This window comes from Poecilia reticulata, chromosome 13, assembly GCF_904066995.2.
Source record: "Poecilia reticulata chromosome 13, P_reticulata-male-v2, whole genome shotgun sequence".
NCBI classification, from domain to species: Eukaryota; Metazoa; Chordata; class Actinopteri; order Cyprinodontiformes; family Poeciliidae; genus Poecilia; species Poecilia reticulata.
Window position 1 is genome coordinate 11,779,722 of NC_088842.1, and position 14,155 is coordinate 11,793,876.

Genomic DNA, 14,155 nt, shown 5'->3' on the forward strand with positions numbered 1-14,155 from the left:
GAATTGTTTGGGAAATTTTAGATTTCACACAGGAATAGTAAAGTCGCAGGATATCGAGCAAGGTGCCTGTCGTAATAGATCAAAGTCTCTCAGAAATGTTACCAACGTCATGAGGAAACTATGCCGCAAAGAATTAATCCAAAATCTGCATTTGCCAGTGAGAGCAGGAGCCAAGTGGCGAGAAAATGAAAACACGAGGTGCTTCAAAACTTCTGGGAACATCTCTGAATTTTGACAGTGAACCGTCACCTTCAGTTCCTACAGGACCTCTGTCTATTCTCTACTTATCCACCTGGGACGTTGATTTTCTTATCAAAATTACAATATGCTTTAACCTGAAAACAGGACTTTGGACTACGGGCTGACAGTCCGGTCCCTTTTTGTCCTTAGCTCATGTGAAACTCTCCTGACTTTGGTTTTATAATCGAATGAAGGCTGCAGTTATCCCTTGGAAGATTTTTTTCTTCCACTCAGCTTTCCATTAATATTCATGCATTCTGTAAGGAACTGGCTTATTTTAGCAGTGACCTTTTGTAGCTTACCTTCCCTGATCAAATTTTACACTTAATGTTATTCAACTGACGTAAATGTTGACTTTTGAAGAAGGGATGTGATTAAACAGGTACACATTGCTTCCCACTCCTTTCTGATATTGAAAATAAATCCACAAAGATCAGGTTGTATTGTTGCATATGTGGCTTTATTGCTTTGGTTAATTTATTCTTTTTCTTTTCTTCTTTTTTTTTGCCAGTCTTAGTTAGGATTTCCATATAAAAGAGATTCTTAATCTCATTGGGATTTTCCTGGTGAAATAAAGGTTAATAATAAAACATTATTTGTACATCCATCCCCCACCCCAAATACTTTATCTATGTGGTTTGTATGTTTGAAATAAATTAAAGTAAAAAATTAAGTTGAATTTTGGATTGTGTGGGCCTTTATTACAGCCAAAGTAGAAATTTTTTTGCATTAAACACATTACCAGAAATAAACACTTGAAAAATATCTCTCTGAATGCAATGAATTTATATTACATAAGAGATGTTTTTTTATTTTGTTTAAAGTTAATCAATTGTTGGCTTATGCTCTAACTGGAGTTGAAACGATTAAAGAGATTAATCGTAATGCGTCGATTATTGAAATAACTCAACTTATTTAGTAATGATTAACTCAAAAATGTTTTTCACATTATCACTTTTTAGGCTACAAAATGCTTATTCTCTTAGTTATGAAAGGAATTCAGTTATTTGTTTACTTTCATCTTTAATGTACTTCTAATGTTATATTTAAACACTCAAGTGTTTACATGAAAAGTCTGCAGAATGTGCCAGTCTTTTTTGTCGGATTAGTCGCCAGAATTACTGAAGTAATTGTTAGTTGCAGCCGTATTTCCAAATAATTTGGAGGTCTCTAATTGATGTTCACGTCCATAATTTAGGGTTTGGTTGGTTTTAATAGTAATGCTTTGAAACATTTTTTATCCTTTTTTTTCCTTGTCTCATCTGTCTCCCCCTTTCTTTTTTTTCTTTTTTTTGGTTCCTCGTGGCTACTTTCCTTTTGTCCTTGAGAATAATTGGAGTGGATGTGGTATTTTGTTTTTTGTTTTTTTTTTCCAAGGCATTTTGAGTTTGCAGAAAAGCAGTCATATAAAATCAATCCATTGTGACTGCTGTTATCTCCTCTCAGCTCAAGCTTTTCCCGTGGCGCGGTTAGTCTCCGGGTGCTCTGCTCATCTCGGGCGCCCCAGGTGATGAGTGTGCTGCAGCGGGCACAGGCATATCTGCCGGTGGTGGGGACCACCATAGCGACGAAAAGGGCAGCACCCAGCGACCGCCTGTCTCCATGGCGAACTATGAAATCGACCTCCGGGGCTGCCGAACCCCTCCTCCCGACGCTCCTCCCCGTGGAAACGGGGCCGGGGCCGATGTGGGACCAGCTGGTGTCGTGTCAGGCTGCGGCACGCTGCGGAAACGCAGCCGCTAACCCCGAATAGTTTTTGTTGCCGTTTGTCAAAGCCTGCAGTTCCTTGGGCGTCTCTCTGTTCACTTGAGTGCTGGCAGACGCCCTGAAAGTCACCGCAGTGCGAAGTGTTGTCGGGCTTTTGTTGTGTTTACTCCACGTTAAGTCGGTGGGAATGAACTTTGAATCTGTACAGACAGTCAAAAGTTTAAAACTATGACAAAGACCACAACTCCTGACCCATATTTCATTCTCTTAACTGTTTCCACTGCTGCAATCTTCCGCTTCCTCGTCATTCCCGCTTTGATCCCATCTCCCGCTGCGACACGACTCCTTCCCACTATCTGTCCTCCCATGCCTGTTTACCCCACGTCTGGCTTGCAGAGCTTTTGTGGGGGAATTGATTGGCAGAAGGCACAGATCGATGACTGAGAGCCCTTCTCATTTCCTCCCTGGCTCTTCCATTATTTCATCTTCTCTTTCTGACTCGGCCCTGTTCGCCTCGCTCCCTTTGGGATGCCCCTCGTCTCCCCTTGTCTCCCCCAAAGTGTGAGTGAGGGAGTGTAATTCAAAACCAACAATTGAAACCACATCTTCTTTTTTTTTTTTTTTGGCAATTTGGTGGAAAATATTGACGAGATAAAATGCGATGAGGCATCAGCGTGTCTCTGCTTTCTGTCCTGCTTTGACTCGGTTCCTTGTGTTTTTATCGATTTGGGGAGAAAATAATCATCAATTATGCAACATTTTTTTAGTGACCCGTGGCTTCTTAGTCTGGCGAGTGAAAATTAAGATCACGGGTGCAAAACAGTTTAAATCTGATCTGTTTTATCTGGGATTCACGTTGGATTCTTGATTTTTGCGTGTAGCTGAGGTCTGTCGGGCTGCCGGCTGGTCTGGATGTAAATAACGTGTGACAACAAATTCTAAACGATTACAACGACCTCGGTGTTCCAGAAAGCTGCCCAAGGAAAAAACAAATGTTAATAAAACTAATAATTTAACTCACATTTACAACATTGTATTCTCTACAAAGTTTATGACATAAAGGAATAGTACGATCATTTAAATCACCTTACAAGGTTAGTTTGCTGAGACGGATTATAACATTTACTGACATTTCTGTAATGGAGCAAAAATGCATATTCTTTTGTGCTTTTTAGAGTAGATTTTATATGCAAATTAACTGGAGGCATTTTTGAGACGATTGAAGTTGCCTTTGTAATCTAGTTAACAAAATGTGAATAACTCAAGGGGACAATCTCAGTGTGTCTGCATGGTTATTTGTCCTTTTCGCCTCTTTACTGCCTCTTGATGCACTAACTCCCAGTTTGCCTCCTGTAAAGATTTTAGTCTTTTAATCCTTGACATATATTATTTAAATCAACTTTACTTGATAACCTACTGCAATAGGCAAACATGTAAACCTATATCAAGACATCTTATCTGTATTTTTCTTTTTACATAAGTTTGTAGACAACTCTTAAACCTTTTTTGTTTAAAGAGCACATTGCTAATTTCTTGAGTCTATGAAAGCAAAAGCTGTTTGTCGCTGTAAAGAGCAACTTTGAGATTTAGTTTAAATTAATTGCTTTCTCAGTTCTCACTCCTCTTGTGTTTGTAATTATGAACTTGTGGTATTTTACTTACTTTAACATCAGTTTATGGTTAATATCTAATTTATTGTCTGCACTGCGCTGTTGAAACCATCCCACACACCACCACTGTTGGAAAAGTTAACTTTCATTCAAAGTGCTAAAAATGTGTTTTAGATCAGGTACTTTTATCCCACACTCGTGACTTTACTTTTTATTTTACCAGCACATCATTTTTGATCTGTTTCCACCTCAGGTAATTTGTTTTAAAGAAAGTCTAATCTTAGTCCTTCATTGCTAGGGAACACGGGGTGCTGCAAGGATGGCACTAAAAAAACTAAAGGCAATTCATGTGAAAAAAAAAAAGTGTATCTTTTTGGGCTTCAGTAATGAATGATTTATTATATATATATGAAAAGTTGAGTTTAGTTGCTTCTTTCACTAATCATTTCTCCTCCTGTTGTGTTCAGTAACTGTTGCTGCAGATTTCCAGCCAGTTTTGTCCCATCACCTCTCTGAACAGATGCAGATATTTTGGGGGTTTTAAACTCTTGAAGTACATGGAAGTGTCACAAAACCATTTTTTTTCTCATTTTGTAATCCAGGATTCAAGTCTGTTCTTCAGTCGTTTTATGTTGCTGTAGTGCCAAAGCAGTCTAGATTTTTCGTGCCGCAAGCCGAGCCTGTCGCAATAATCAATTAATTGCGCAATAAATGAAAATTATTTCCGTTCAGACGATTCATATTTTTTAAAGGGCAATTTTGTTTAGATTTCATAACTCATTTTATGTACGATTTCAGTTGTGTGCAGTATTTATTTTCTGTTTATTTATTATTTTATTCCCGTTGGGGTGTTTTATTTTGGATATTTTAAATGTTTTCCAGCACTGTGTTGTGTACAAAATTGAAGTTTATTAGTCTTTGAGAGTGTGAACTTGCATTATCATGCCATTACCAATGTGTTTCTTGAAAGTAGTCTCAAATCAACAATAATATTTAATTTTTCCATCAGAATTTATCGTGACTTATCTACCTGCACCAACAATTCCTTAACTTTCCTGCAGCGGTTTGTCAAAATAAATTGCTTTAGGAGTGTGATTGGAATAAAGAATCTCTACCTGTGTGCTGCACACCAGCCTTTGGAGGCAACCTGCCATAAAATATTTTTTGCAAATGAATCCTGAGCTGAAAGCGATTCTCCCTCTGTCTGTCGCCTCCAGGTCTGAGCACAGAGGGAATCTACAGGGTCAGCGGCAACAAGGCGGAGATCGAGGGCATGCAGCGGCAGTTCGAGCAAGGTGGGCACTTTCCTCTCGGAGCCCGCCGCCACGCTTTAAAGTGCAAACAAAATGCGACAAAGATGCATGTGTGCCGGCCTCTGAAACAGGGGTTCAGCAAAGTCTGCCCGGTGTCCCGCATGTTTTAGTTCCCTCCCTGGTGGTAGTTTCTACCTCCTCGGCATGTCGATGTTCTGCAGAGGCCTGCTAGCCAGTCATCATTTGATCCAGGTGTGTTGAACTGGGGAGAGAACTAAAACATGCGGGAAAACCGGGACGCGAGGACCGACTTTGGACAGCCCTGCTCTGAAAGAGCCCTGCTTCTCCCTTCACTGAGCAGGGTGTATTAATTGGCCTTCAGTTCCTCTCAGACTGCAGAGCTGCCCCTCATTAATCGTCTACCTGCTCCGGTGTGCATCATCGCACGTGTACAAGCGCTCTGAATGCGCGTCTGTCTGCTGAGGGCATTTAATTGCCTCCAGATTGGTTTGGTTAATGAAGCATGTTGCTGTCGTGATGGATAGCAGACCAAGATGGCCTATGCGTCTGTATCTGTATGTGTGTGTGTGTAGGTGTGTGCGTGCGTGCGCGTGTGTGTGTGTCCAGGCTTGGCTGGGGTTAAATTCAACTCAGGTAACCAGAGTTGAAAACCTCCACTGAATCATTCGTAGTCTTTCGCCCAATGGAGCGAGTCAATTAAAGGTGAAACCTTCAGCGCAGGTGGTGCAGAGCTGCACTGAAGACAGCCCTTCATCGGCTCCCCGAAGGTGTTTCAAACTTTTCGCAGGTGGAAGTAGTTGCAGAAGACACTAAGTTTGAAAATGTAGCTCTTCTTTAAATGCATGCTGGACTTGCGTTGTTTAAAAACGGATCATTGAACTACTCCTACTCCTCTGGTTTTGCTCTGTTACTTTTCTCTTTGCTTTAATATTCCCAAAAATGTATTTAAATTAAAATCCCTTCTTTTAATAAAAATTTTTTTTTCTTAAAATTAGGTTTATCTTAGAAATAATTTAAGTTCAAGTCAACTACACCTGGATGTAAGTGCTTTGCTCATTACAGAAATTTGGTAACAGTTGTAGTTGACTTGTAGCAAACCGTGAGCCTTTCCACGCTGATGCTATAGTGATTTAGCCCTTTCATGTATAGTGGTCACTACAGTGGACAGCTGTCTAAAAGGCATTTTCTTGTGCTTCTTGTGGATTTTTATGTTATAAATGCACACAGACCACTGAAGTGGACACTAATGCATCATAAAACACACCATCATCTACTGGCCATCAGCTGCAAATGCAAGAAATTATTTTTGTTAAATCCAATATGGCCGACAGACAGAAAAGCATGCCGACCGACCCGGTCCCTCCTTCTACTGTAGACGACTCTTGCAGGTAAAAAAAATATTGTGACATCAAATAACCACTAAAGAACAATACTACTGATGTATTTTTCAAATAACTTTCTATTTGGAGAAAATTACAATTGATCACCTAAAAATTATTTTAAAAATTATTTTACAAAATATTTTTCCTTACCTTTTTTTATGCCTTAAGAAAATAAAAACAACATTGGAAAAAAATCCTGACACAAAGGATCATAATTTATGCATGAGAGAGTTAAGTCATACAACAAACTGTTATTATTTATTTTATTTATTTATTTATTTTTAAATACACAAGTTTCAAATTCAAATTTTGATTTTCAAATTTGGCTTTCCCTAACCCACAAAGGCTCAAAACTATGCATACACAGCTGCATAGTCTCAATTTCTTGTAGCTCTGAAATTCTCTGTCTGAATTAGTTGAACGTCGTCCCAATAAATCCTTAAAAAAAAAAAAAACACACAACGTACTGCGACAGTCCCTCGCAGAGATTTTTTACACTTTTGCCCAGAACTCTAACTTTCTTTCTATGCCGTTTGCCTTCCACAGACCACAACCTGGACCTGGAGAAAGACTTGAGCATCAACACGGTTGCGGGAGCCATGAAGGCCTTTTTCTCAGAGCTGCCTGAGCCTCTGGTGCCCTACAGCATGCAGACGGAGCTGGTCGAGGCCTTCAGTAAGTCCCCGAAGCTCGGAGACGGGGAGGGCGGCCGTGTGGAGAATCGGATTCGCCACTTCGTCTTTTACTTTTGTCCGAAATCCGCTTCCCTTTATTGTAACATTTCTCCAACCTAAAAAACCCTGCAATCCAAATCCATCCATGGGGAGAATTAGATTTACCACTCGCTCGTGAAAGGTGAAGGGGAGAATATTTAAAGCTCTTGAGAGGGACGGCGCGGTGGCGACGGAGGGATCTGAATGAAGTCATTAGAAAACGGTCGTGTGGTAGATGAATGAGGGTGCATTTTCGCTTTGTGTCCCTATAATCTATCAGAGTGGAGATTTAAAGCGCAGCTTAGCCTTGCGTAGCGCCGGAGAGATTTACCCGCGGGCCGCACGGCTGCTGTCAGTCACAGAGCTCGACAGGCGCGCGTGTGTTTCCCACCGAGACCCTTCAGCCGTGACAGAGACCTGATAAACCTCCTGCCGACACAGAGCAGGTGAGGAGGAGGAAGCAAAGCCTTCAGTCTGCAGCAGAAACATCACAAACAAGGTCTCACCAAGCCCAGGACCAGAGTTTATTTGAAACGACGCCACAAGAGGGCCGGAGCGAAGGCGTCCGGGACCCGGCGCGTGCGAGCGGAGAGGACTAGAGTTTTGTCGGATCTCGTCTCAGTGAAATTGCTCTGAATAAGCCGGAGGAAGTTGCGTTTTAATCTCTGGTGATGGACCTGCAGCAGGAGGGGGGACCGTAGCTCTGTAAATTGATCCCGCTTTAAATCTGTTTTTGATCTGCGCTGACCTCATTGTGGGAATACAAACTCCGATTCTCTGCCTGTAAATCACGCCGGCCGACGCCTGAGAGGAACATCTGCTCGCTCTGCCTCGCTCGCTCACCATCTCACGCAGGATGGGGACTGTGTGAGTCGGTGACGTCGTTTTCTCTGACTCATTCCCGCTCGTCGTCAGGCCGAGCACACCCTGCGTGTGTGTGTGTGTGTGTGCGTGCGTGTGTGAGAGGGAGAGAGCTTGTGTGTGATTTGCTGTAATCTGCAGAAGACTGTACTGGGTGGATGTAGGCCGTTTCTGCTCTGCAGTGTGTGTGGTCTTTTGTCTTGACTCTTGTTTTGTTTTTCTTCCATTTGTAGTTTGAGGTCTCTTTCAATCGTAGAACCTTAAGGAACAAATTTTTTCCTTCATTAACGTTTTTATGGGGGGGTTTTTCACATTGTAACTGTAAACTTCGGTTTCATCTATATTTTTCAGTGATAGACGAAATGTTCTTATCATCTGTTCTCGGCCCCCTTTACTCTGACAGACCTTAAAGCCGAAGTATGCAGCTTTTACAAACTATGTTACATTTTTGCTAAAACTACAACAATATGAGACAAATAATCTGTGAAAAAGATTGAGTTCTTTACAATACTCCTACTTGCATCTACAGAAATGCATCGCTCCAGGTGAGAAACAGCCAATCAGAGCCAGCAGGAGGGGCTTAGCGCTGTCAGTCCTGCTCGTGTACACGCTTCTAAATGTGCTAGTGGCGGAGAAACAATTTACCGTTCCACAAAAACTGTCATTGTCGGTGGCCATGCTAAGTATTATGAGCATTCCTGGTAGACTGTATTGGGAACTAGCTATAGTGTAGCAGAGAGGCGCATACACAAGTATGATTGACAACGCTAAGACCCTCCTCTTGGCTCTGATTGGTTGTTTGAGACGAAGGCAGAGGAGCCCAATTCTTTCAGATTATCCGTCTCATCCCATACTGTCATGAAATAATGGCAGTTTTAACAATTCTCTAAAAAAAACACATCTTTCTTTTTACAAAAGTTTTATACTGCAACTTTTAAAGGATAAAATGTGCAGATAATATGAACGCTGAAGCCTACTCCTTGTGAGTGTCTTTCCCTCCTTGTTCATCTCTCCAAATCCCCGGACACCTTCCTCTAATCTTTTCTCTCGGCCGCTCGCGCGCTCCTTCCTCTGTAACCTATTGTCTCCCTGCGCCGATTATTCAGAGATCAACGACAGAGAGCAGCGCTTCCAGACGATGAAGGATGTCCTGCGACGTTTTCCCCGGGAGAATTACGAGGTCTTCAAATATGTCATTGGCCATTTGAACAAGTGAGTGATGGGCAGGGGCAGAGATGGCCTCTGGCAGCTGTGCTGACTCCACAGCTGGTCACCCAGCCAGGTGACCTGCAGGTGATGTCACTGGAGCAGCCACACTGATTGTATTAGACAGCTGTTGTTTTTGTTTTGTTGTTTTCACTTAGGCTGTGTGTTCTGCACATCAGCACTGTTTCTGCGTATTCATTTATTTACAAGTATTCCTAAAATTTAACGCAAATTTCACAGAGAAGCGATGCGGTCTTTACCATAAGGGTTTTTATTCATTCGGCAATATTCAGATGTATGAAGACCTGAAACTACAAGAAGCTTTTAGCAACCAGCATTTTTGTTTGAATTATTTGACCTACAAACATTGTAATCTGCACAGTTGTCAGTTTACGAGCAAGTTATGACACTGATATCATGATGTTATTGCTGCGTAATTTGAGTAATTATGGGTGTAGCCACTCTCCACACCAAAAGGCTCTCTCTATTGAGGTCAGCTTCAGCTCTATCTGCACAAACGTTGCTTCTCATAGCCAATAAGATGTTATTTTCCATAATATTGTGACAAAGTTGGGCCCCTGATCTATATTTTTCAACTTTTGCCTTTTTCAAAGCAGCTCAGGTTGCACCATAAACATGGGCTGATAGATGTGGGGGAAATAAGATATGTTTTGAAAGAATACCACATCTTCTGTTATTATATTAATAGCTCAAAAATGTAAGAATCTTTTCAATTATTACTGTCATTTTGATGTCAGTTTATCTCAATGGGAACTGATGTGAAATAAATCATTTATAAATATTAATGAAGAAATCTCTTTTTTTCTAATAAGAAAAATGTGCAATAAGCACCAGATTTAGAAGTAATTCTGTAATTAATGCGCTTATTGTGCTAATTACCTTTTGTGTGTTTTTATGCTAATGTTGGGAGTCAGTTACAGTAGCTGCGCACGTGGACTCCTAGCTTATACTGTTTAATTTAACTCCGGCTCTGGACATTGGCATTGTTTTTTAATCGAGCTTCAATTTTGTAGCTGTAAACATGCTTACACCATCTTGAATTACGTTGATTTTTTTTTTTATGTAATTGAGTATTATTTGTTATGAAGCTCAATTGTCAAAGAATAGTCTCTTGATTTTTCTAGATTTTGAACGCTGCAGTTCCAGATCATCTTTATTCTTGAGAAAATCTTCATACGTTTCAGGCCGATTTGGTCACGCTTCATTTCGTCTTCATTTTTTAATGTTTTTTTTTTATTTGAATTTAATGATGTGTGTCCATTTCCCAGGGTGAGTCAGAACAGCAAGTCTAACCTGATGACGAGTGAGAACCTGTCCATCTGCTTCTGGCCCACGCTGATGAGACCCGACTTCACCACCATGGACGCTCTCACCGCCACCCGCACCTACCAGACAATCATCGAGAGCTTCATCCACCAGTGCGCGTTCTTCTTCTACAATCAGCCCCTCTCGAACGGCCTGACCGGCTCCCCCACCTCCACGCTGTCCGGGGGCAGCGGGACCTCGGCCTACTCCTGCATGGCCGGAGGCTACTCCTCCTCGTCGGCTCCGTCCCCCGCTGCCTATGTCCTCCCCGCCACGCCTCCCGTCATTCCTCACTATGGCCCTCCCCTCCACCAGCACCACCACCATCAACACAGGTCCCCTTCCCATTCCCCGCCGCCCACTCCCCAGTCCACGATCCCGGCCCTGCTGCCGCCCTCGCTGCACCCGCTTCACCCCCCGGCTGAGCAACACACGCTGTGAACCCAGGCATCGAGGGAACAGGGAAACAGGAAGTAAATCAAAAGAGATGGCAGACGAAGACGGACAGAGCGTGAAGAATTCAGAGTAAAACTGGTCACAGTTTGAAGGATTGTGAGATGTAATCTAAGATGGAAGTCGAAGTTGGGAGAGTATGAGCGAGATGCAGTATGTACAGGGAGAAACAGACACGTTTGGGGGGGGGTGGTCGAAGTCGGAGGCGTTTTTAGCCTCCGCTGGTTTCAGAAGACGAAACAAATGAAGAGCCTCTGAACTGACTGAATGAACTTTTCTCTCTCTTTGACACTTTATCCCCTTAGTCTCTCTCTCTCACTTCACTAGTTCCACCCTCACTGCCTTTTTAGCGAGTCTACACACTATCAGGGAGCGAGGAAAAGCTGTTCAAGGGACTCTGGCGGGGCTCGCTCCACAAACGCATGCACGCAAATGACACTAAATCCTCAATCCGGGAGCAGACGCGCCGCAACACACACGAGCCCACCTTCTGTAACGAAGCACCCCCAGAGGCTGCGGCTGCCGCAAGCCGGAGGACTGAACATGTGTTGGTTTATTCCACCATTGTGCAGAGAACTCACACAAGGAAACACGTGCTAAAGCTCACCCGGCCGAATGTTCAGACCAAAGAGGCTGAGAAATTCCTGTCAGCCACACACACACACACACACACACCTACACACACCTTGAAAGAGAGGTAAAATTGGGTTTAATCATAAAAGTATGCCAGACCGAGTTAAAAAAAAAAAAGAAAGAACAAAAGTCCCAACCAACTGGATCTGCTGGTGAGGATTATAGGTGCTGTAGCGACCTTTGAATTCTCTGAAAAAAAAGCTCCTCCCTGTTTCCTGGACTTCTTTATAAGATCTAAAGTTCAGCTCTTTGTGAAATTTTCTGATTGGTCCAAATCCCTGTTGAAGTACCCGCAGCTTTGCCTTTTTATTCGGTTTCTTAACCTGAATTTCCCTCTGCTCGACACTTAGCGGAAATAATTCCAGAGTTGGACCATTACCTGTCATGTTTCTTTTCACGCTGCGGTGGTTTTTACAACCGAGCCTCTGTTGCTGCAATTTTTCATAGCGCGAGGACCTTAGTCAAAAGAAAAGAAAAAAAAAAGAAAAGCACTTTTCTGAGGCACAGTTTCAATCCAGGGTCTGCCATGAAGTGGCTGTTTTTGTTGTTTTGTCCACTTTTCTCTCTGGGAACACAACACTGACATCTAGAGGAGGACTCGGGTATCACTGCCACATGAGCATGGGCGTAGCAGCTTCCTTTTGCTGTGGTTTCTGTAGCATCTGGTGCAGTTGTCAAAAATCCTGTGAAATCAGCTTCAATTACATGAAAATCAATGTTCTAGTGTAGACTTAAACATAGACGACTTTAATTCAAACGCAAATAAATTAGAGATTATATGAAATCCGAATGTGTAGCCGCAAAAGTTCTGTCACATTTCAGTTTCCTCCTTTGCTACGAGCTCAAACCTTGACAAAGGAGCCCTGTTCTCTTTCAGACGACAAAAAAAAAAAAAAGCAGACACAAGGCGAGATTAAAAATCAGAGCTTGAAGGTATTTTATGCTTGAAAATAATTGTTAGCCACTTCTCCTGGCCTCAGCAGTGGACACAGCTTAAGGCTCTCTGGAATTAAATATCTTATCTGGCGCTCTTGGTGGGCAAGAAATGAACTATAACCACTACGCCAGGAGCTCAACCTCTCTGTGTGCCTCTGCATCCCCTGTCAGAAACAGACAGCAGAGAGAGAACAGACAGTCCATTCATCTGCGGAGCATCGCTGGATTCCTCAGGCCGAGCCCACCGTCACTGTAGAAACCGGCCGATGCAGCTGGAGGAGAATCGCAGAGATCCGATTGAAGAAGGTTTAGGGTGTCCCTGCGAGTGTGTGTGTGTGTTTTTTTTTTTTTTTTGGTTCCGTGAGCCAGACAAAACGACTACAACATATTTCTAACTCAACCAGTCAGTGAACAGTGACTTATTCGCTTATTCGTTCACTTTGCGCGTGTACGGGCGTTCAACACGAGATCCGGCCCAACGTAAACTGGAAGGAAGGCGGTTCTGCTTTTGGTCCTTTTGCACCCACCGCCGCGCAACCCTGTTGGCTCGTCCCGATTACACGCACTGATCCACAGAAGAAAAAGACTGAACGGGGGGAGCGGACTTGGGGGGAAGGGGTGAATGGGATCTTTATCTGGGAGACGGAGGGGTGGGGGGAAGAGGGGGCGACCACTGGTACTTGTGTGAGAACGCCGGCCGGTGTTGTTCCCTTTGTACATCAACCTGTTAATACTGAACTGACTGTGAGGGCAGCCAAAGACTGTGGAAGGGGAAAAAAAAGGGGGATGGGAAGGGAGGAAGCAAAGTAACAATTTAATGAAGAGTTGCAAACTTTGGTTCAGTGATTAAATTTATTGTGGCTGCATTATTATTATTATTATTATCATTATTATTATTATTTTGTTTATATTGCAACAATTGTGACATATGTCTAAGTTAAATCCAGAAACAAGCAACACTATATTCAAATTGTTCTCGTTAGGGTAATGGGGGCGGGGGATCTAACAGTTTACCCTTTAGTCAGGGGGTTCATAGAAACACTTTCTTTTTCATGTTTTAATTTTAAGATAAAAAAAAAACCACAAATTATTTTTTGTCTTTTTTTTTTCTTTTTTCTTTTTTTTTGCAATTTCTTTGTAAGCAACAGAGACCAGCCCAGTATAATGCATGATTTCTTCCCAAGAGAAAGGAAGAGGGCTTCAACACTCTCACTGTTTAAGTGGTGGTGGTGATGATGATGATGATGACAACGATGATGATGATATAAAATAATAATAATAAAAAAAGAAATAAATGGGAGCTGAGGGAAGTTGATGGTGAGAGTGATTTAAAAATATATATATAAATGAAGTACTGTAAAGTGAAAAGATGACGTCATGCAAAAAAAAAAACCTGTTTATTTGCTGAGTATGGTAATTTGTCTCGGTGGGAATGGTGTATACAGCAAGGCCTTATGTGACCTGTATCATAGTTAATAAATCAAATCTTGTTAAACTCGTTGTTTCTCGTCTGTTTTTAACAGCTGGCATGTAAAAAGAAAAAAAAAAACGCAACATCTTTATTGAGAAAATGTAAGCAATCTAGAACTGATCAAATTATTTTACATAAAATCAATGAAAATGTTCCTCTTGGTTGAAAACCTTTCCATTTAAATTTTTTAAGCCACTCTATTTTCAAACCTATTCGTCAAAGGAGACGACTTAGAGCTGCAGACTATTGAAGGTGTATGTTGAGATAATGTTCTTATGGTTTATATTACCGTAAGATAATATAAACCAAAAGGTGGTGGGAAACATGGTATAACTTCTGATTA

At 42.0% G+C, this 14,155-nt stretch overlaps 1 protein-coding gene across 1 annotated transcript in view; it reads left to right on the forward strand.

The window, feature by feature from the left end:
* The window catches only part of arhgap35a (Rho GTPase activating protein 35a), a 76,550-nt gene extending 62,714 nt beyond the window's left edge, over positions 1-13,836 (forward strand). The window contains exons 4-7 of the mRNA XM_008425740.3: positions 4,775-4,852; positions 6,760-6,888; positions 8,894-8,999; positions 10,283-13,836. Coding sequence (XP_008423962.1) covers positions 4,775-4,852; positions 6,760-6,888; positions 8,894-8,999; positions 10,283-10,760 — 791 coding nt within the window. The 3' untranslated portion in view covers positions 10,761-13,836. The remainder of the gene's footprint in view (positions 1-4,774; positions 4,853-6,759; positions 6,889-8,893; positions 9,000-10,282) is intronic.
* The last annotated feature ends 319 nt before the right edge of the window (positions 13,837-14,155 follow it).